This window comes from Drosophila rhopaloa, unplaced genomic scaffold (assembly GCF_018152115.1).
Source record: "Drosophila rhopaloa isolate 14029-0021.01 unplaced genomic scaffold, ASM1815211v1 contig_203, whole genome shotgun sequence".
Lineage (NCBI taxonomy): Eukaryota > Metazoa > Arthropoda > Insecta > Diptera > Drosophilidae > Drosophila > Drosophila rhopaloa.
The window spans coordinates 3,793,063-3,817,359 of record NW_025335088.1 but is presented as its reverse complement, the minus strand read 5'-3'; the positions used below and the strand labels follow the sequence as shown (position 1 = coordinate 3,817,359).

The window sequence follows — 24,297 nt, the reverse complement described above, 5'->3', positions numbered from 1 at the left end:
AAACGCGTGATATTTCAATACTAATGCAGATCTACTGCATTTTCGGCTATGCGTGTGAGTGTAAAGCTTTTATGTAGAAAACAAAACAATGATGAGCGTGTAACTAGGTGCTATTATATGCAGATATTAAATGACCGATCTATTTCTCAACATCCCGGCCCCCCTGAACGACGGTTCAGTTCAAAGGAAGCACAGAAATTTTCGTAATGGGCCGCTTGTATATTCCTCTGGCAGTTTTAACTGTGACCACACGGACCCTCTGATCTGAAGTTGTATGACTCGTCCCAACAGCAACATTCTGAGCATCTTGTTGCCATTTCGTGCGAACTTGAAGTGTATTGAGATACTCTAAGTTCTAGCGTTTCCAGAACCAAACTCTCGGTGATTTCCTGTATATATGTTCCACAGTGCATGCATATATATTGTGCTGTCCTTGACAATATATACAGTCGCGAGAAGACGGACTTAATCCACTTGCATGATAAGCGACTTGGCGGCGACTACTCTGGGGTGGTCTTGGGGGTTGCATTACGTGTATATCCTGACAAGACAAGTATCACAATGAGCAAAAAGAAAAGTGAATAAATCATTTATGGTGACGTCTTCCTTGGACGACAAACTACGGTTGACCCAAACTTGTTTGATTTCGGGGTCTAACTTGGATAGAAAAATATGAATTAGCCACACATCGCGGCTGTCACAGTTCAGCGCGTGTAGGCCTCGAATACATTCGTCGGCGGAGTCAATTACCCTACGTAACTCAGAGATATTCAAATTGTAGGCGGTTGGCAACGAAAGAAAATTCTGAACAAAATATCGAGCAATTAGCGTTTTATTGTTATAACGATTTTCCAATTTTTCCCACGCATCTTGGTAATTGTCATTACAAACGGCAATATGTTTAATTAAGGAAAGTGCTTCCCAATCTAAATAAGATTTTAAATAATGAAATTTTTGACACTTGGAAAGTTTCTCGTTATTGAGCTTAAGAACAAATCACTTAACTGGCTCCCATCCTCGTCTTTTCCAGAAAATGTGGGAATGCGAATTTTCTCAAACCTTAAATTAGCTGCTCCCGATGAATTATGAATTTTTTCCAGAAGTTGGTTTTGTCCCTCAAATAGACGTTCCACTGTTGTTGATAGCAAAATATTCGACTGGTCATTATTCACAAAGAAACTCGAAACAAAACGCGGGAATCCGGCTACTCGAACATATCAAAATTTGTTATGTTTATAAATAAAGTGGACTGTATTATTTTATATATGTATATGTTTTGAGATTTTTATTAATGTTAAGCGGTTTTACAATGTGTTTTGCAATTAGCGAGCTGTTGCGGTGAAGTCACTAGAGTCCAATTTCCGGCAGAATTTTAATTTCAAATTTAATTGACAATTATCATCATCCTATTTTATGTCTTAATTCATTCTCATGATCAATTTTCGGAGAAAATTCTCTTAAGCCGAGATTTAATTATTAAACTCGAGCAGGGCAGTCCATTTTTGCTTTCGAATAGTAAAGTTCACCTCAAATAAATAAGTGAAGAGCAGTGAATACAAAAGTTTGACCTATTGGAAATATTGTAATAGGGAAAAAGTAAAATATAAAATAAATATATTTATTTTTTAAATATTCGCAAAGAAGAATTTAATTTGTATGTATCAAATGTATTTACAGTCAGGCCAGGAAATATGCTAGCACTAGCAATTCATATTCTCGACCAAGTCATACTCAAGTGATCCTTTTTGGTCCACTTGAGCTTATGGATTTGTATATATGTAATTACACTGTAGAAAAAAAGGTGTATCGCTCTGTTTTTTAAGCGGTATATATCGGGTAAGTACCCGCTACAGTGATATATGCATACTACAAGACACCAGAGGCATACTAGAGGTTAAAAAACCAAAATGAAAGAAGTTATAATTAAAAAGTATTATAGTGATATACTAATTACAAGACCTTATGAGTAGAAGTAGAAGAACTTATAACTATAAAAGCTTGGGAAATGAAAATCATGAGGAAGCCGAGAAACAGAGAGTGCCGACTAAGAAAAATAGTTAAATACAAAATTTGAAATTTAATTAAAAAATGGAAAGGTATGGAAAATTTCGCTATTATTAACTTCCGTTTTGTCTGACTAAAATAAAAATTTGGTTACACACAGAAATCGTATAGAAAGTCAGTTGAGGAGGAAATCCGTCTCGAACGACCGAATGATGGGCAGTAAAGTGGTGGCCTTGATCCGGGACAGGAAAGAATGGTAATGAAAGTAAATGCATTCCAAAAGAAAAACTGTGAAAAAAGTTTATCAGTTTATCCTTTATCTTCATGGATAGTGGAGAGCGGAAAGATCTGCTGGGATCGGAGAAGGAGTTCTCTAAAGTAACTTGGGACATAAAGAGTCTTTTTGAAAATTGTCTTTCTAAGAGAAACAATGGAGCCATCTTAGCCCATTTCTATTTACTTTATTTATTAAATACTTATGTATGTATGCTGATGACGTTAGAATATGCCTTATGAAGTCAAAATGTCACCGTTAATGTATACGATATGGTAGGACTAATTTTAAGACTATGCCAAACCATATAAATTTGTTGACTATTGCTTATAATAAATCCATGCATTACTGTATGTTATGTTATGTATGCTAACCTGTATGAGAACGCTATGCTACTTATAGTATTTTAAGTCCAGAACGCAGTCATATTTCTTACCACTATAAATACTTCTACAATTTCATCGATGACCAAAGTAGTAGGATCTTTATAACAAATACTAATGAAGATCCAGCCGGACCATTTGATCCAAGCAAGCATTATTCCGACAAAAAGAATAATTGCTGTGCCTGAAGCTACCAATTCGGGGAACCGCCGAATCATTCTTTAATCAAAGGAATTGTAAAATAAATTGTACATTGCCCTAACCCAAACTAGAAGACTCAATACAATAAATGTACAGGCACAAATGAATTTTAGAATTAAGGTTTATATGGATGATACAAATTTCAAACTATTAAAAACTAAGGTTTGCTCAGCCTTTGGTTGTAAAAACTCACCACACTCTGACCTGCTCTACCAGATTAGAAGGGAGTCCGTACCCCAAAAAAGTCCTAAGGCAACAAGATTGCCACCAGAACGTTCCTGTGCGGTGACTGATTCTAGAGAATCACCTGATTATTTTATAATTCCGCACCTTCCAGTTCCATTAGGTACGCTCTTTGACCAGACAGGGTCTGCAAAATTTAACGGTAACTAAGAAGAGAAAAGTAAATCTTCCACTCCCAAGGAGTGCAAGCGCCAAACTTTCGGATTCGAGTCGCCATCGGGAAAATGGTAGAGACGGAAGGGCCTTTCCAGAAACTCTATATTGACTTTTTGGGAAAGTATCCTAGGGCGAAATAAGGTCATGGTATTATTTTTCAATGCTTACATTCCCATCGAAAACAATTCCACAAAACATGGCCTAAAGGCCATGAAGGACACGAATGAGTCGAACGTGGTTGATTTTTATGAGGTGTTCCATAAGTTCGGTGTTGAATATAGAAATGGTTCATTTGGAAAAGTTCACCTCAAAGATGTTCGATGAGATAATAGATAGCTTCGTCTCATCAAAACGCCAGTACACTCACCCCAGAGTAATGCTGTAGAGAGGGTATCAGGGTGGTCGCATCAATTCGCAGCTTTTAGGACGAAAAGACCGTATTCGGCCCTCGTTTTTTCAACGGTGCGTGTTAAATGCTGGTTGACTTTTATTTGGCTAGCTGTTAAATCGCCATATTTCTTTGGTCCATCAACCCGAAACGTGCAGCCACCAGCCGGCTCTCCAGCTGGACTGGACGGGAGCCCACACTCGACGGCAATCTTCGCCAGTGAGTCCATTCAAAAAAAATATTTGGAAGTGGCAACAATATTGACACCAGGCCGTTCCTGTGCCGTGGCAGTACGTTAAAACCCTTTCTGGTCATTGGCCTCCCGCCTTTTATTTTCCTGGGACACCAAGAAGCCTTAGGACGGCTCTGATCGGATCTCCAATAGGCCCTACAATCGCGCTCAGGTCCATTTTAGCAGCCGAATACCGGGACTACGAGTTAAACAGTTTAATTGACAGCATAAGCATAACCTAAGCAACATAATTCATAAATATATATCATAATTCCGGAACATTCCAGTTTCCCTGTTCTTGATGCACACTTGGTCTGCAAAATTGAACGTTAGGAGGGAAGAGGAAAGTTAATTTTCGTAATCATAATTAACATTACCAATAAGTACTTTTGGAGCAGCAGTAGGGCTTGTAAATGGTAATGGTTGTCAGGAACACCCGCAAGTAAAGCTTGGCAACGAGTTTGAAGGGACCTGGTAGAATCCTCCGGATTATACATGGTCGCATTTTCATAATACAAAATTCGACTAAATTAATACACGTTTTAAAATTTCCGTATTCGGCAATAACAACGCCTGTGTAAACGAAAAACTTAAACAAAGAAACAAAGACTTCTGATAATAAAAAAACCGAGGTAAAAAAGTCGTGGCGATTGCACTCTTAACATACAAATTGTCTTATATCTAATTTACTGACGAATATATAAGAATACACTTTTAAAAATTTTCTTCAAAGGGATTTTTCATTTCCATTGAACAATTTTTCCTCCTAGCGTTATACTGCTTTACCGAAGCTAGTCAAGCTCAGAGTTGAAAAATAAATAAAAAATAAAAATAAAAATACAACACTTCAGGCCAGGATAGGCAAGCAGCCAAACAGTCATTCTTTCAAAACATCAATGTGGCGGCACAATAAACATAAGATGCCACCAAGATACATTTACAAATTTACCACTTTCCTATTTTGCAGAATATTAATAAGTTCTCTTTCTCTGTTTTCCTTTTCTGTTAACCTAAGCATTGTTGTACCAATAAATGCGAAAGAGTGTTTTCAATAAAATCATTTACCACCGCAATCATAAGAGGCTTTCGCCTTGCGTTAAGGACTAGTGCTAGTTGCGTCAACCAACCAGGACATTTGAACTTGAGACCAATCAACTCGGAAAGTAAAAAAACTAGTCAGCAAGGCGACCAAATTGGACAACCATTTGGATTCCGATACATTATCGTCGGCAGTTTGGAAAAACCCCTGTGTTGAATAAACATTGCTCCAATGTAAGACTGTTAAGTTTATTTGACCAATTTTGTTGGAGTTTCTGCAAAGTAAATATTAAAATGAATAAATCGGACAGAAAGCAAAGGCCTTCATATCTTGAGACAAATATGGCAACACTTAAAGAATTCTTTTTGAACATAAATACAAGAGGTCCATTTGAGAATTTATGAAGAGTTTGACAACGCAATTTAGAAAGGCTACTATATAAAAGCCGAACGGAAGTATAATTAAGTGCAGAAGACACTCATGGCCAAGTGCATTTATCACAATCAGCACTGATGTGCAGCTAATAAAAAAACATCCCGAAGTTTTTTGAAAAATGGATAAAATTATCAATTTTTATACCCTTGCAGAGGGTATTATAATTTTGGTCAAAAGTGTGCAACGCAGTGAATGAGACATCTCCGACCCTATAAAGTATATATCTTCTTGATCAGGATCGCGTCCTGAGTTGATATAAGCATGTCCGTCTGTCTGTTTCTACGCAAACTAGTCTCTCAGTTTTAAAGATATCGAATTGAAACTTTGCACACACCTTTCGTTCCTTTGCACGCAGTATATAAGTCGGAACGGCCGGGATTGGGCGACTATATCCTATAGCTGCCATATAACTGAACAATCAGAAATGCCATAACTTAAAGTTAGGAAGTTGGGATTTTGTGAGAGTATTAAGAATGCATCATATGATTTATTTTGGAGAATATAATTTACAGAATATTCGGCAAGGGTGTACAACTTCGGCTCCGCCCGAAGTTAGCTTTCCTTTCTTGTTAAGCATGGTTTCTGATAGGAAAATGGTTCATAAAAACAAGCGGAAAGAGTGACAAGTCGTATAAAACTCAAGAAAGAAAACTTCATGGAAGCTTTTGGAAAGGGTTTTTAGACTTTATGACAGAATACGAGGGATCATTATTTTATATCCCACCACTGTGTGCTAAACCCCGATAGTAGCACAACAAAGATTACTAGTCATATTTTCCTGCAGAAACAAAACTATATATCAAAACTGTTGTGTCGAACACGATAGGGGTGGAAATATACTATGCAAACACATCAATTTATATCACAAGCTGCAACAACAGGACGCCAACCCCAACACCAACGCTAACAGCTGGAGAATTACAAGCAAAATTTTCAATTGATCTCGAATTTCCCAAGCGTTACCAGACGGTAGACTAAGGAAGCAACATCTCATCGTTATCTTCCATAATTGGAGAAATTGAACTAGTCAGAAACAGAAGGAGACTAGAAAAATCTTTACTTCTGTACAATTCAAAGCGTTAAGTATTACTTCCGTAAAACGAACCAATTGTAAGAATGCTTTCTTCTGGATTTTCACGGAGAAAATATACATTACGCTGCTACAATTTTGGATTCTCAAAGATAAAACCATGGCGTAGAACATCATTCGCAGCCGTATAAGATATACTAGAGTCACTCTAGACTATTGTAACCCCTGTGGATAAATTACAAAATCGTAAAGAGGAAAGAGGGTAGAGAAGGCATTAATCATCGCATTTAGCTGTTTTCCACAAAGGCAGTTCCGCTACGGAAGGTGTCAAACTAACACCTTAGAAGAATAAGAAAATTATATTTTTTTGAATTTAAATTCATCCCACTACGAGCACCATTATTTGGAGGCCTATGGGAAGCTGGGTGAAATCCCCAAAAATATAACTTGTCATGACCACGGCAACAGCATCGCTAACATTAGGGGAGCTAAATATACTCATAGCAGAATTTAAGGGAATTCTCAAACGCTCTCATGGATACACCAGCGCTGACCCCAAGACATTTCGTTATTGGGGTCTAGTTGGTGACAAGAGTGAAACACGTGTCCTAAAACGAATGGGCAGCTGAATACTTACAGGAGCTTCAGGCTCTACATAAGTGGAAACTGCAGCACTAAACGAGAGGGAAGGATTACTGGTTTTGGCTAAGGAAGATACCCTTTCGGCTTTGAGTTGACCATGGGGACGAATCATCAAGACTTATCCTATATCCTATACGCCATAATTCTAAAATAGACCAAGCTGTCATCATCAATTTGTGAAGTGACAAAAACGACATGGTGTGGATAAAAGCGTACTAACCAAATAAATGGATCTTTGCGACTAGTCTTCCAATGGACCTCTAGGCTGTCTGCAATGGACGACCTTCCGCAACACACCTTAATGGAACTGAATTTGCACGGTTCATTAGATGTGAAATAAATAATTAAACTTAGCTTCACCCAATATTTAAAAATCTGTTTAAAATGAATGAAGTATTATTACCTTGAGACAATTATACTTTAATATCACATACGATAAAAACGAACATAAAGAAATTAATTCAAGGATATCGCTTGGACGACAACACACGAGGACGTGTGCTCTGTCAGGAAGGCCTTATTGTATTCTTTAAGAGTGAGCCTCCTGTATTTGCAGTGATTTGCAGATCTCTACGTTTATACGGACATGCCTTAATCGGCTATTGATCCTGATCAAGAATAGCGTCGGAAACGCTCCCTTCTACCTGTTACATATTTTCCAACGAATAAAATATACCCTTCGATATCTCGGAAACGATAAGAGCTAGAGATTTGGGATTAGGCATGAAGATTCAAGGCTTTCTTGCGCAGCGCAAGTTTATTTCAAAATGTTGGCGCGCGGAAACGCATTTTTCCAACGAACACAATGGATTTTTATAACTTTACGAGTAACGGGTTATAGTTAAAATTAAAAAAAATATGCCTATTAAAAAAAATATTATTAGCATTAGCAGTTGTTTTTAATGTTATGTTATATAAAACTATAAGTGTTATAGTTATATAAACTATAAATGTTATAGTTATATAAACTATAAATGTTATAGTTATATAAAACTATAAATATAACTATATAAAATAATTCTCAGAAATATGGAAAAAATTTAATTTGTTTCATTAAAAATGTTATTTATTAACTTTTTTTCATAGCCAACAACTTCTTCCGATATCCTTATTTCTACTCTGCGGTATGCAAAATCACAAGAAGAGTTAAAATCAAATTATTATAGTTCGGATATGATGAGTATATTATATAAAACTTCTTCTTCAAATTGTAATAATTAAGTAAAAAAAGATGAAATTAGAAAGGAAGTAAATATCGGCAAACCGAAGTTTTTATATCCTCGAGCTGTTATAAAAATTCAATATTCAATGTTTCGATTTTGATGACTAAAACCAATGCATTTTTCGATCCTTAATTCTGAAATCGTTAAAAATGACTACATCTTGGAATATATGGATATATGTTAAAAAACAACTAAGTTTAATTATAATTTCCATTTTTTCCCGATTTTTCCTATGACAGCTACATGATATAATAGGCCAATCTGTCTCATTCCGTGTTAAATAATACATGCAACAAAAAATAAGTTTTGACTAGTCGGAAGTGTGCCCTTCTATGCATTTCAAAATTTTGACTGATATTAACAAAACCCGATGCAAGGTTATACCAAATTACAGTAACAAAATAATAATAATTTTTTAACTTTTAACTTTTGTAGTTCTATTTTTGTATTTTTCATATACAGAATTTTTTGCAATGCTCATTGTCTCGTTTGACTCAAAAGTTATGATTTTAGCAAAGAAAAAATTAAATTAATAAAAATTAACTCATCCTTTCAAAAAGTCGTTCGTTTATAAACCATTCTAAACAAGAAAGGAAAGCTAGCTTCGGGCGTAGCCGAAGTTGATATACCCTTGCAGAATACTCTGTAAATTATATTCTCCAAAATTATTCATATGATGCATTCTTAATACTCAAAACAAATCCCAACTTCCTAACTTTAAGTTATGGCATTTCTGATTGTTCAGTTATATGGCAGCTATAGGATATACTCGGCCGATCCTTATGACATTCGGTAGGTCGGATTGATTGGCCAAAAATAAAACCCATAGAAAATCCCAACTTCCTAACTTAACAAACACCAAAGTTATGGCATTTCCGATCAATCAGTTATATGGCAGCTATAGGATATAGTCGGCCGATCCCGGCCGTTCCGACATATATACTGCGTGCAAAGGAAAGAAGGGTGTGTGCAAAGTTTCAATTCGATATCTTTAAAACTGAGAGACTAGTTTGCGTAGAAACAGACAGACGGACAGACGGAAATGCTTATATCAACCAAGGAGGTGATCCTGATCAAGAATATATATACTTTATAGGGTCGGAGAGGTCTCCTTCACTGCGTTGCACACTTTTGACCAAAATTATAATACCCTCTGCAAGGGTATAAAAAACCGTCTCCATGAGCACTCATTATCTAAAGTTTCACTTTCACTATCTTCGCTATTTTTCCTGAATCAATTGATTTTCCTTTTGTCTTGTTATGCACACCTCTTAAACAAGATACCTTTCTTTTGGAATATCACTCGCTTCGATCATACCATCACATCAGATTTGCTGCAATACTCGACTGTTAAAAAGTTTATAAAATTTAATTTGAATACTAAACCTATGATTTACACTTACATAACATTATGGTCACATTTACAATTCAAGATTGTAATAATGATATAAATGTAAATTATTGAGAAATTTGACAAAAAAGTGGTGGATATACATAGTTTTTGTATGTGGCCAGCTTGAAGGTAATTAAATGTCTGCTTTAATAGGGTTGTTGCAGTGACCTTTTCCGAAATTTGTGGACGTTATTTCGTCGGAAATAGTCGGCTCGGGATTTGCTGCCGAGCAAATTAAGAACGAAAGCGAGTTCGACGTGGACACGGCTCAGGTGGTAACGTTCGACCACATGAGCAGCGTCCACTTCGACCCTATAAGGCCGAGAGAACTAGCCTAACCTCCTACAACTATTTGGTATTGTAAAAAATGAGGGTTGCTTATAGACCAGAGACACAGGTGCAACAGCAGAGAGTAGCCGTGCAGTACACTTCAAGCAGTTGGTCCGAAGGAGTTAAATATAAAAGTGATTTCTGTCGAAATTAAAAGTAATATAACACATAAAATTCGTTGAAATCGACTAGCAGATAAGTATAAATAGGAGTGAATAGTTTTAATAAGTGTTTTAATAAAATAGTAAAAGTTAGTGAGTCACAAATGAAAATGCTTTCGGTTCTGATAAATGAGTTCTTTCAAGATGGCGTTTAATTGACCCAGAACCATGAGCTTAATAGTATTCTACTTGCATAACACTTTTCCAGAGCCAATATTAGTAATTAAAATTATTTAATAAGCTCGACTATTTCATAAGTTTAAAGGTTGATAATTCATACACTACTTTATAATACATATTATTTTTGGGCAGGTGTCGAAAATGTGTGTCGTCGTGTTCTATGTACAAATTTTACATTTTTATCTGGAGTTTTACGGGTATATGCTAGACATCAAAAAGGATATTTCGATTTTCCTACAGTTTTTTATTAATTTGCGAATTATTCATTTAATGGCTGTTTAAAAAGTCAATAAATTTATTTATTTATATTATTTATGTATATTTATTAATTTATATATGTATTTTTCCAATTGGAAAAAGTTTTATCCAAATAGCCTCAAAACTGATAAACCTGTTTGTCTAGAAACGGACGGACAAGAAGATTTATCCGGTGATGCGGATTAAGAATATATTTACGTTTTAGTGACCTAAATATATCCATCACTACGTTGAACAAAGCTGAAACCTATTCAAGGGTATGAAGATAATATGTCCCTCAGTTTTAAAGCGATCTGCTCAAAAGTTTCCCAAAAGCTGTCTTTCTATTGCAGGGAGTATATCGGATCGGACGACTATATCATAAGGCTCCCATAGAAACAATCGGGAAAAAATTACTGTTTTAATTAAATTAAAATCGGACATCTATATCATATAGCTCCCATAAGAAAATCAAAAAACAAAAACAAAAAAAAATGAAAAAATTTTATTTTTCAGGATAAAGTAATTTTTAACTAGCTTAGAAATTCGCTTTCTATTCAATTTAGTCTTTCAGTTTAACGCTATTTGGATACCGTTTGCGAGCCCAGCTTAAAAGCAAGCGCTCTGAAACTTCTACAGTCGTCCTAAAACATGTGTACACAGATCAAGTTTGAAAAGCGTCTATATCCTAGAGCTCCCATAGGAACAATAGGATATACCTTGCAAGAATTGAAGATATTTCGCACAGTGTAAAAGCTATTGTCATGAATCTTTCCAAAAGCGCGTGTCGATCGGACGTCTATATCCTATAGCTCCCATAGGAACAATAGGGTGATATCGGTCCAAATTTGATGTTTTTCAGAATATTTCGCGCAGTGTATAAGCTATTGACATGAATATTACCAAATCGTTTTTTTATGCATACCTTGATCACCCTTGACATGAATATTTCCAAATCGTTTTTTTATGCATACCTTGATCACCCTTGCAGAGGGTATTATAATTTTGGTCAAAAGCTTGCAACGCAGTAAAGGAGACATCTCCGACCCTATAAACTATATATATTCTTGATCAGGATCGCGTCCTGAGTTGATATAAGCATGTCCATCTGTCCGTCTGTCTGTTTCTACGCGAACTAGTCTCTCAGTTTTAAATATAACGAATTGAAACTTTGCACACACCCTTCGTTCCTCTGCACGCAGTATATAAGTCGGAACGTCCGGGATCGGCCCACTATATTCTATAGCTGCCATATAACTGAACGATTGGTGTTTTTAAAGTTAGGAAGTTGGGATTTTTTATAGATTTTATTTTTGGCCAACCGATCCGATTTTGGAGAATATCATTTTCAGAATATTCTGCAAGGGTATATCCACTTCGTCTCCGCCCAAAGATAGTTTCCTTTCTTGTTAATTTATACTATTGTATTGGTCATTTTGAATCTGGTTTGGAGGGACGGAACCATTCACTTCAGAAATACTGGGATAATCCAAGGAAACCATCTTGTGGTATACTATTATTATTCACTGAAAAAGCATAGTTAACAAACAAGCAAGTGGTTTGGGCAGTGCCTTAGATCGCATCTAGAGTCTGAAGAAAATGACACTAGAGGAATAAATATAATGTCAGTGTGTCTCAGCCGTTAAAATTACCCAAGAGTATATCGAAATTAAGATGAGTTAAATAAGGTGAATAGGTGAATTTAAAAAGTCTGCATTGACGGGATGGCGAAAACATATTGTATTTGCGTTTTGAGTTAACAAAGGATTGCTGTGAGATTCGTTTTTGCACCGTTACTAGAGATAATATCATTATAAAATCACTTTGAATTTTGCAGATAATATTTGGATTTGAAAAACTATACAAACTTCTTATACAGTATTAACAGTTTTATAAATGACCACGGAGGGGTGATAGAGGTTTCATAAGCTAAAGAATGCGAAATTTTAGATAAAGATCCAGATATCTTTGGATAAGGAAGCTGTTGTTCGCGAGTTATCAACCGAGTCAAACATTCGACGTAGCAAAGGTGTCGTAAGAGTATTAGAAACATATAATACCTGGAAATTTATGAAGTTGGATGATAACGGTCCCCTGGAAGGGAAAGCGGAGTGGCGCGATGTATAATGTCTTGAGAAAAGTCTGATACAATAATAAGATCTATGAATTGAGTGCTGCTTGGATATGGAATTATTTAGCCAATTAATCAATACGAACACGAAATCGTTATTATTCGTACATGCAGTAAAATCGACACATGCTGACCAAGATAATTGTATGGTATTTAAGTCACCCAATATAATTGGGTGGTCAAAATCATCAGCGGATGAGGAGGAGATATTCCTGATGGTGGCAGGGTTCTGCAAATCGGAGTTTTGGAATCGGTTACAAAAAGGTTGCATTCAATAAGACGTCACATCGTCGGGGTCCAAATGGTCAATGCACGGAAAGATAATTCTGATTTTACTGCAAAAAGGAGACCTCCACCTCGTCGAGAGGGGTTCTCACGTATTTAAAGAAAATAAATATTGTGATTTGTAGAATTTGTGAACTATTATTTTGGAGCCTTCTGGCCAAAGTCCAGGATTTAATGCTTGCGGGAGAAGGGATTCAGGAGGAATAATTTTAAAAGAGGAGTTTTTTGTTTTCTAAATAATACAAGGTGAAACGCTATATGACATACCTTACTCAGCTAACCAATTTAAAATAAATCAATTTTAGGAAGCGCTATCTGCCTAACTGCAGGGCAAACACCATTCTTTAACTCTCTCAAATGTATGAATCCAGTTTTTAAATATGCAAATATGCTTCATAATGTAATGGTGCGATTCGGAAAGGATAGTGTTAATAGATATTAACTGATTAAGTATTTTAGTGCTAGTTTTGACATATTCCCATTGTTCTTTGTAGCGCAGTCGGTAACAGAAGAGAAGCGAGCCAAGCCAACAACAATTCCAATGATTTCTTTTGTATCGTCTCAACTCACAATTCAAATTGGTGTTGTTCTGTTCCCGACTCTACACTTTTTTGTTACGTGAAGTTCGTTTGATTAGAGTCGGTAAAATGAATGATACCTTGTAGTACCTTGCAATAAATTTTAAATTTGAAAATCAATGCCTTATTATCCACAAGGTTTTGTTAGCGGAAAACAAATATTTTAGGGACAGACATTTTAGGTCTTTTCAAGAGGCGGATCTAGGAAAAGGATTAATTCCAGATCATAATGACTTTTTGATACAATTTTATGACTTTTTTCATTTAATTGAAAATAACTTTGAAGAAGTTCAAGAACCAAAAAAGATTAATATAAATATTGATACTTTTTTAGACCAGCTGTAAAATGTATCTAAATAAAAACATTATTTGTAAGAATTAAACTTGATTCCTTTGAGTGTGTTTTCTTGTATTTTTGTGGAGATGCATTTTAGTTTCATATACAAGACCTATTGACATATTTTATAAACTAAAAATATTGGTTAATAATTTCTCTTTATTAATGGACTCTGCTTCTTAATGGCTTAATAAATTATATATTTTATATCCAATATTTATTTATATACAAATGTATATTTATTATATCCAAAGTCTCAATTTTTACCTTAGCGGTTACAAAAATGTGTAAAACTTCAGGTTGCTTATTTATAAATAAATATTTAAAATTCGGTCGGGGTAAAAATAAACTTTATAAATAAATTTTTAAAAAAATCTTTATTTATTGTATTTTTTTTCATTTTCCGGTAATAGTTCAATTCTATTTCTCGATTTACTCCAGAAGACATAATTGATGATGTTATGAAATGTGTTCAAGAAAAATAGCCACCTCAGAATATTACAGTTGGACAATTTAAATTTTAAATCACTCGTATATTATCCTCATTCAAAATATCTGTTCCCCAAGACGCTTTTTATGTTTTAAATAGTAAAAGTTCTTGATCTGATAATGAACTAATAATAAAATAATTCGTTCCCAAGAGACAGAGATTCCATAATCGGCCTTAAACTTGATATATTATATTATGAACACTTATATATTCTAAGCCTAGCAAAATGTTAGAGGACCTAATAAATATGAAGCTTTATGCTAGCTCCCCTGCCTTTAATGAGCATGTTTAAACTTTTACTGAAACTTGGCTGAAACCGGAAATATCCGACTCAGACATTTGTCAAGCAACTTTAATACTTATATGGTCATTACTGTTAACTAAGCTGTTTTACGTCAGAGATAATACATGGCTCGATCAGATTGTTCATAACAGTCATTGCTATTCTATGTATTTGAATCCATGTATAGCCGAATTTAAAAATGATCCTAAGCAGTTTTATAATTTTGTGAATGCCAGGGTAACAGTCAGATTAAACTCAATTATTGTGCCTACTGATTCTAAAATTGCAGATATAATTGCCACGTTCTTCAAAAATACTTAAATAGAACAAATTGTATTTTTTCCGGTAAAAGCCCTGTATGTGTGCGTAAGTTTGTACTATTAGGTTCTTTACACCATAGTTTTCCCATCTTTCTGAAAAGATTTTTTATTATTCCACTCCATAAAAAGGGAGGCAAGTCGGATGTTAAAAATTAAAGAGGATTTTCTAAATTGTCTGTAATCCGTAAAGTACTTTCATATATTATACTAAAGGACTTAAAAATAAAATGCAGACTAATCTTATATATACCGATTTTACCAAGGGTTTTTCATTCTGTAAACCAATCTCTTTTTATACCCTTGCTAAGGGTATTATAATTCTGTTTCAATACCGTTTGCGAGCTCAGTTTAAGCACGTGTACGCAGATGAAGTTTGAAAATCGGACGTCTATATCCTATAGCTCCCATAGGTACAATATACCTTGCAAGAATTGATGATATTTCGCGCAGTGTAAAAGCTATTGACATGATCTTTCCAAATCGTATTTTTTTATGCATATCTTGATTTGGGTAAAAGCACGTGCCGATCGGACGTCTATATCCTATAGCTCCCATTTTTTCTTAAATTAAAACTCGTAATATTTATGGTTTCCAAGATCTCAATATTATTAAGATATGTTAATATCAAATCACACAATATTTTTATTATTTTTAACGAAAATAGGTCATGACAGACCTTCCGAATAGAGAAGACTACCCTTCCCTTCGGGAAGCAGAGGACTCCGACGAAGAGCGAGAGCTAACCAACCTCAACTGGCTTCTGCGAAATCAAAATGTTGCTTGGCCAAAAACGATAGATTCTAATACAAAGGAAAGTTGTAATATAAAATCCGTACCTCACAACTCTAATATCCGACGAAACCAAGTCCAACTGATTTGTACAAGAAGTGAGAATACTGTTAAAAAATCTAAAATATTTCTTGAGTCTAAAGCACAAAGAACAATAGCAAAGCGACCAACTCCATCGGAACGCTTTGAAATATTTGTTAACAAAGTTAAAAGGTAATTAAAATATCAATTTTTCCACTCTATAATGGTATAACGCAAATATATGTTATTCAAAATGCTTTATAGGGATTTAACAGAATATGAAAAATTGGCAACTAAGTATGAAACTGATGTGACTGAGAAACCGCCTTTTAACTATTCACATATAATTGGGATGGCTATGCTTAAAAATGGTCGCATAACTTTACAACAAATATGCGCATGGATAGAGGCAAAATTTGCATTCTTCAGAGTACGAAAGAAATGGAATGTAAGTACTTTAAAAATTTGTATTCCTTAAATTTGTATAATTATTATGCATTTTTTATAAAGAATTCCATAAGGCATAATTTATCACTACACCACTGCTTTCGCAACCGAAAAAGAGAAGAAAAAGGCAAAGGCGGTTACTGGGAGTTGGGGGTTGACCCAAAAAAGTGTGAAAGAAAACGCATTCGTAATAGAAAACTAAGTCATGCAAAACTAAATCAGACTGCTAAATACCATTATTCACTCACAACACAAAATAATGCCCAACCAAGTGTAACAAAAGGTGAGCCGTTATCAGAAAAAGAGCATGTGAAATTATCTCAACCATACTATTCACGATTAGCTAAGATGGCTAGGGCAAATAACTTCTCAGAAATATCAGTAGCAAATCACTTAAAAAAATTATCGTCAACTCCAACAAAAGTTAATTTTGAGGATTCTATCGCTGAGGTAAATGGAATTCAATTTGAAAATTGTCCGTTACGAACCACAATTAACGAGGACATTTTCCAAAAGAAGTATGAGCTTGAAAAAATTAAATTTAGCGCTGGAGATTTAATAACGGAGCCTCAAAACTTAAACTGTTTCATATCCCACAAGTTGGACAGTACCAACACGGTAAGATGCTAATATATTATACGAATTTTGTTAACTTAAACTATATAAATTACAGCAGATTTCCGGAGATGACGATTTTAGTGCATTCGATAATATAAATATATATTCCGATATGACACCTGTGCTGGCATGTACATTAGAAGACCAAATTATAACATCTGATATATCGGGTCCTTGTCATCCATGCAACATAACAATTAATTATGATTACACTAACTTCCGACCACTAGTGGAAAACATTGATGATCAATATCAGTTTCGAAATGATGATTTATTAGATAACCTTCTTGATGTTTGTATTACACGCTATTAAAAATTTGAATACATTTTTCGCACAATAATATTGCCTGGAATATTTTTTCAGAAATCAGATAAGAATTCAGTTGCGCCATATTTTTAGAATACATGAAGGTAATGAAGATTAACTTTTTATAATTAAATACACTTGTACAGCAAGTAAGTAAACATTTTCTCGGATATTAACAACGATATGGCTTACAATTATATACTCTGTTCTAGATTTTGCCGAACAGCAAAATAACGTGAGAAACACAAATTTTAGGGTAAAGACCACTTTATTAACACAACAATGTATAAGCATATTTTTTGGTTTTCCATACGAATATAATTTGATGCTTTTGTGGATCCTGTGGTTTTGGTTAATGCTTTGCAATAATAGATGGTTTATAATAAATGGCAAGCACTAAGCAAGGGCATCCACAGGACATATATGTCTTATAATTTGTACATAGCATTAACGAATCTGCTTACAATAAGGTATTTTCCTTTATATTTTATTAAATTGAATTTATAGAAGTGGTAGCTCTTTCTGTTTGCCTATTGTATTGCGCCATCTACCCCAAGACATTGGTACCACTGGCCATGAAAGGCGGAAATGTAGACGCTAGCCAGGCTTAAGCGTTTAATGAGTTTTTGGGCGTTAGAGTGGGCGTGGCAAACTTTTATTAGGCCAATCGATAGGTATTGACGAAACAAATACATATCAATTAAAATTTTCATAATAGCATCAAAACTGTGGCCACAGCTTGTGGCTTGTGGGCGTCAGAGGGGGCGTGGCACCATTTTGAAACAAACTTGCGCTGCGTAGGAACTCCTAAAATCTGCATGCAAAATGCCAATCTTCTAGCTTTTATAGTTTCCGAGATCTCAGCGCTCATACGGACGGACAGACAGACGGACAGACGGACATGGCTAGATCGACTCGGCTAGTGATCCTGAACAAGAATATATATACTTTATAGGGTCGGAAACGCTTCCTTCTACCTGTTACATACTTTTGCACGAATACAATATACTCTTTTACTCTACGAGTAACGGGTGTAAATATGCGAGCAGCACCCTCGTCCTGCACTTTCAGTGTTCTCGCTCTCTTCCGCTCTCTCAAATAGAACCCCGTTTTCAAAAATCCAATAACGTTACAATTAACACTCAATATGTTCTAAAAGGTTTGTTAAGCAATGGTGCGATTCGGAAAAAATTGAACAGTGTTGATAGATATTGCATAAAAAGGTACTTTAGTGCTAGTTTTGACATAATCCGCCCAATAACTGGCCTCAACGAGGTCTCTAAAGTGTTTGGTGATTTGCAGAGTGGGCGTGGCAAAATACAGTCAACACAATATTTATTCGGACACCCGTGATTTTCAATTTGATTCATTAATAACTCAACAAAAACGTAACGAAACCAAACAATTTATATTTCATCGTAAAGGCTAACATTCTTAGAATATATTTTAACAAAAAAATAAGGTACTTTCAACAGTAAAATGAGATATTTTCTTAAATGAACTTGAAAAGTCACAATTTTACGCACAGAAATTATTCGTACACTTCATATAATATTAAAAAAAAACATATTTCTTGATGTTTTAATATTTTTAATATTTGGTGGGTCCTCCACTAACATCAATGACAGCTTGTAAGCGTCGACCCATGCTTTTTACCAAGTTGCTTGTCTCATTAGCGCTAATTTGACCCCATTCAGCCATCAATGAAGTTTTTAAGGACTCCCTGGACGAAATGACGTGCTTCCGAATCCTTTTCTCAAGAATATCTCACACATGTTCTATGGGATTTAAATCAGGTGACTGGAAAGGTGTTTTCAGCTGCTTGCAGTGATATAAAAGCCACTCTTGCACCAAAGACGAAGAGTGTTGTCTTGTTGAAACAACAATGTCTTCGGATCTAGACCAAGTTTTATATCACTTGGAATCAAATTTTCGCTTAAAATGTTTTTGTACATATTCTTATTAATTTTGTCGTCAATAACCATTTGACCATTTGACCGACTTCTCCTGCCGATACACACCCCCAAATCATTACATTCCCGCCACCATGCTAAACAGTTGGAATTAAGTTCTTCTCATTCATGGCTTCATTTGGTTTCCTCCACACTTTCGAGGGCCCATAGTGTCCAAATATATAGAATTTGGATTCGTCGCTAAAAACTACGTTCTCCCAAAACGAATCAGGGTGGTTATATGCCGTTTTCCGAACTCCAAACGCTTTTTTTGTTGATGGCAGAAATTAATTGCTTTCGACGAGCAACTCTGCCATGTAAACCAGCTTTGTACAGGTAGTTTCGGACGGTTTGGGCCCAAACTTCTTTTATTTTCGCTTGCTCTACATTCTTTTGAATTGTTGTAGATGTTGTTTTCGGATTTTTCAGGACTATAAACATAAATTTCAGTCCCTCACGTGAATACAGAATCTTAGACCTTCAAGCTTTCTTGTGATTTGAAGCTCATTATTCCGTTTTTAAGTATTTTTTGATTATACTATGTATTGTGGAAGGTGATTTTCCAATAATACGACCGATTTCGCAATAACTACGATTTTCCAAAAATTAATTTAAGATAGATTTTCGAAAATCTAGTGACAAATCTTGAACTCCTTCCATTTTGACCAATCGCATCAAAAAAACACATAAAAACTAACAATAAACAAAAAAAAAAGCATGCAGAAAATTACTCCGAAGTAATTTCAACTAAACTACTTTAAAAAGAATCACCGATTACCGTTGAGTTCAGAAATAAACACAATAAATGAGAAATGTACGAATAATTTTTGTGCAACATTTTAGCAATTTTTTTGCTTTTCTTTCAATATTTTTAAGGCTAATTTAAAAAATTAAATTTTTGTTTGTGAAATGTCTTCTGAAAATCACTGTTTCTATGATACGTACAAAAAAACCTGCTAAAATTACGAAAATTCCTGCAAATAAGCTGTTAAACTTGATAATAGACAGTGTCCGAATAAATTTTGTGCTGACTGTATATATGGAAATAGACGGACGGACGGTCAGTCGAGCATGGCTTTATCGACTCTGATATTGATCCTGACAAGAACATATATACTTTACTAGAGCACCCGGCGAACTTTGTCTCGCCCCAATTTCACGACTTCATATAACCCAAGAGTAATAATAAAACACTGGTAATTCAAATTTCATAAAAATTTATTTGACTCGAAATCAGTGGAGAGCGATGTGATAAACAATATTTTTTGTTTTGTTATTCGGTGCAAAAATAAATAATGATGACGGCTTTCCCACACGCGAACAGGCTACGTATAATTGCCCATGTGAAAAACATTGATATTCCAGATTAATCCCGCAGACATCCAACGATTGGCATTGCGATTTATTGATTGTCATCGCAAATGCCAATCGAACTGGGAACTGAATCCTCTTGAATTGGAATGGAAGATCTGTTGGAATAATCGAAATTCGAAATTCTCCTTTAAATTTGCCCTTAATAATCGTCGCATGAATCACGTTGATCATCAGTTTTTTAACGGACAACCGCGTACCGTTGCATAATCTCGGATGATTTAGATTAAGCAGCATTATAATCAGTTGCAAATTATGCGGCGGAGTTCCTGACACATCCAGTGAGTTAAAAAATTCTGTTGGACAGTTGGTCGCTTCATCCTCGTTGGTCACGCTGTCAACGGATCTGTATGAATGCAGTTCTCCAGCGATTTGACTTTGAGTAACGAAATTCAAACTATCTACGTCCTTATTCTTCGCTGCTAGCATTGATTCTGGGTTGTGGACTCCGCAAGGGCCATGGATCATGCTCGTTGTCACAATGGAATGCAAATTAACTATAACTTTAATTAAAGATTCTAATTAATATCGTAAACAATTTATTTTGGCAGAGCTTGCTACTGAGTTCTCACGGGTTCTTATCTTATAAACATTTCCACCCTCGCAAACGGCGAGCCAAGCTTGAGACAGACGTAAACAAATTTCCCCTAGCTAGCCGCCAAAGGCCAGCCAAACTTTAGACTAAACATCCGTTAGAATCCCAACACCGCGAACCCTCTTTTTAGGCATCGCGTTCGCTTCCAAATTTTCCATGCTGATCACAGCAATCTTAATCGGGAATTAGCTTCGGAAACCAAGACTTCGGAAAATTACGAAGATAAACTTTAAAAGCTTCGATCCCGAGGCAACAAGGGAAGAGAACCAACTCAAGCTTGGGCAGTCGTGAAATAAGTCTAAGAATGATTGTATTCTAAGTCTAAGTGAAGTTTATCTAATAAAAATTATATTTTTATACCCGTTACTCGTAGAGTAAAAGGGTATATTGTATTCGTGCAAAAGTATGTAACAGCTAGAAGGAAGCGTTTCCGACCCTATAAAGTATATATATTCTTGATCAGGGTCACTAGCCGAGTCGATATAGCCATGTCCGTCTGTCCGTCTGTCTGTCCGTCTGTCTGTCTGTCTGTCTGTCCGTATGAACGCTGAGATCTCGGAAACTATAAAAGCTAGAAGATTGGCATTTTGCATGCAGATTCTAGGAGTTCCTACGCAGCGCAAGTTTGTTTCAAAAAGGTGCCACGCCCCCTTTAACGCCCACAATCGCTTATATACGATTTTAACAATTTAAATATTTCGGAAAAGTAAAAATGCAGTTTTATTGTGTTTATCAATACCTATCGAAATGTTGAAGAAATTTTTCAAATCGGACCATTCGTTAAAAAGTTATGCGTGATCAAAGTTTCTATCTCCATCTCCCTCGCACTTCCTTTACCTGAGTAACGGGTATCTGATAGTCGGGGCACCCGACTATAGCGTTCTCTCTTGTTTTAAATACATTCGGTATCGTATTTGTAATTGGCGCTCAACGTGGGGCCCGCGCTGTAAAAAATATCGAAATGAAATAAAAGATAATCGCGAGTGTTCCCATAAAAATAAATCATAGACCTGAAAATAAAAAAGGTTTCTATGTAAAAAAAACAAAACGTACCGGATAAAAAAAACCAGAGCATAAAGTGAAGATATTATTGTGCTGAGAAACAACTAAAGTGAAAATCCAAAAAACACAATTAAAAGTGCAACACTTTAAATAAAGAAATAAAAAAAGGGCCAGAATACGCCAAATAATAAAAGTGAAAAATTACAATAATATATTAAATAAAACTACAAAAAATAATAAATATTTCCAATAAAAAAATAAAATAAAATAAAATAAATATAATATTTATAAAACGCCAAATATAATAAAAAAAGAGGTGCAAAAATTAAATTTACAAAACGCAAGGTGCAAAAATACAGCATAATTTTTAATATTCCTAAAGAGTAATATAAATCATCAAAAAATTTTGTTGTTTTTTATAAAATAAAACAAAATAAAAAAAATTAAAGAAAACAAATAAAAAAACATACAAAAAGCTACACGAAAACAAAAAAAGAAAAAACTATAGAAAGTGACACACACAAACAATTTGATAAAACCAAGAAGTACCAAGAAAAGGAACGAAACAAAATTACTGAGAGAAGACTAAGAAGACCCAGGACCCACCAGGACACAGAAGACAACAAATCGTGAGAGTAGAATTAGCATTATAAAAATATTTAAATAAGAAAGAAATTATTATCTACAATTCTAAACAATATTCAATATATATAAAACTAATCTTCATAAATAAACAAAGATTTTGCTAAAAGTGATAGATTAATCCTGGAAGAGTTAATAAACGCATTACAAAATTTTAAAATGACTGATACAAATGGTCCGTCGACTAGCCGAAGCGCTAACAAACAAACACCCGAACAAACATTAATTACAGATTTAATTGTCCGATTGATTGCTAGTAATGTAACCCCTTTACAAGACGAAATAAAAAATTTACGTACCCTTTAAGACTCAAGAGCTAATTTAGTAACCGAATATCAAGTCAAACAGATTGACGATAACATAACATGCGACGAAACTTTGGAGGTAGTAAAATCCGTTCCCCAGTTTTCCGGAAGTTTGGAAAATTATGTGGGCTGGCGGGAAGCCGCTGAAACCGCAATGGGATTATACGTTCGTAAAAGCCGCAGGTATTTTGTAGCTTTAACCATTTTAAGAAATAAAATACGGTTAGTTATGGACTTTTATAATTTGGTTAATAACCTTAACCTTACTAATAAATAAAACCATAATGACTTACGGGAAAGAAAATCCCATAACCACAGAAACAAACCTCAGACATAGGCAAAATGCCTTGAGAGTGTTTATAACTGGACTAAACGGCTCAATTTCAGGCATGTTATTTTCCCCTCAACCCTCCAGACTTGCCAAACGCATTAGCCAGAGTGCAAGAAATGGAAAGCAACCAGATGAGGGCACAGTTCGCTTATCGTTTTAGCGCTCCTCAACGCCGCTTTGTCGAAAACCCACGAACTTCATATGATTCATATTATAAATTTGACAACAATAATCAGGGCAATCAATTGCGCCTGAATAGAACCAATGATAATATTCAAAATTATCAAGGGCAAAATGCCAACTACCAATACACTAACAAACATGGCTATCAAAATAATAGTTATCAAAATAATAATAACCCTCAAATTACTAATAGCTATAAAAACCCGAATAACTATCAAAATACTAATAGTTATCAAAATCATAATAACTATCTGTATAACAACGCTCGGTTCAATTCAAACCCAACTAATAATGTTTGGACACAAGCGAATAATACTTATCAAAACAGGAGTGAGCCAATGGAAGTGGACGCCAGCATCCAATTCCAAAATAAAAATTATAATCCTAATAACCAATCATTTCCCAAAGGCTGGCAATACCAAAACAAAAATAATAATTTCCAAACAAACTCCTATAACCAAGAAAGAAAACCATTTCAACAAGCAGAACAGCCAGCTAAGCGCACACAAGTTGAGTCATCAGCTGAGTCAAATGCGCATAAATAATATTCAAGAGGACCATTTTTTAGAAGAACAATAGGCCTGCCACACATTTTTCGGCAGGACAAGAAAATAAATAAAAAATTTAATATTTTGATAGACACAGGAGCTACAGCCTGTTATATAAAAAAAGGCATTTACCAAAACGGGATAGAATTACCTATTTATAAGAGAGTATCCACAGTCAATGGATACTCAATAATTAAAATATACCATTACA

At 35.0% G+C, this 24,297-nt stretch overlaps 1 protein-coding gene across 3 annotated transcripts; it reads left to right on the top strand.

The window, feature by feature from the left end:
• Nucleotides 1-9,987: 9,987 nt before the first annotated feature.
• Nucleotides 9,988-17,191, top strand: LOC108052471 (forkhead box protein J1-A). 3 transcript variants are annotated; one of them, XM_017134855.2, is made up of 6 exons: nucleotides 9,988-10,129; nucleotides 15,640-15,977; nucleotides 16,050-16,233; nucleotides 16,296-16,682; nucleotides 16,749-16,850; nucleotides 16,906-17,191. In XM_017134855.2, the coding sequence occupies exons 2-6, from the start codon at nucleotides 15,643-15,645 to the stop codon at nucleotides 17,161-17,163; spliced, it is 1,266 nt and encodes a 421-aa protein (XP_016990344.1). In that variant the 5' UTR covers nucleotides 9,988-10,129; nucleotides 15,640-15,642; the 3' UTR covers nucleotides 17,164-17,191. The 3 variants fall into 3 exon arrangements, with proteins under 3 accessions (XP_016990344.1, XP_016990343.1, XP_016990342.1); XM_017134854.1 differs by having other exon boundaries at nucleotides 9,989-10,129; nucleotides 16,296-16,850; nucleotides 16,909-17,191; XM_017134853.2 differs by having other exon boundaries at nucleotides 9,989-10,129; nucleotides 16,296-16,850.
• Nucleotides 17,192-24,297: the final 7,106 nt, after the last annotated feature.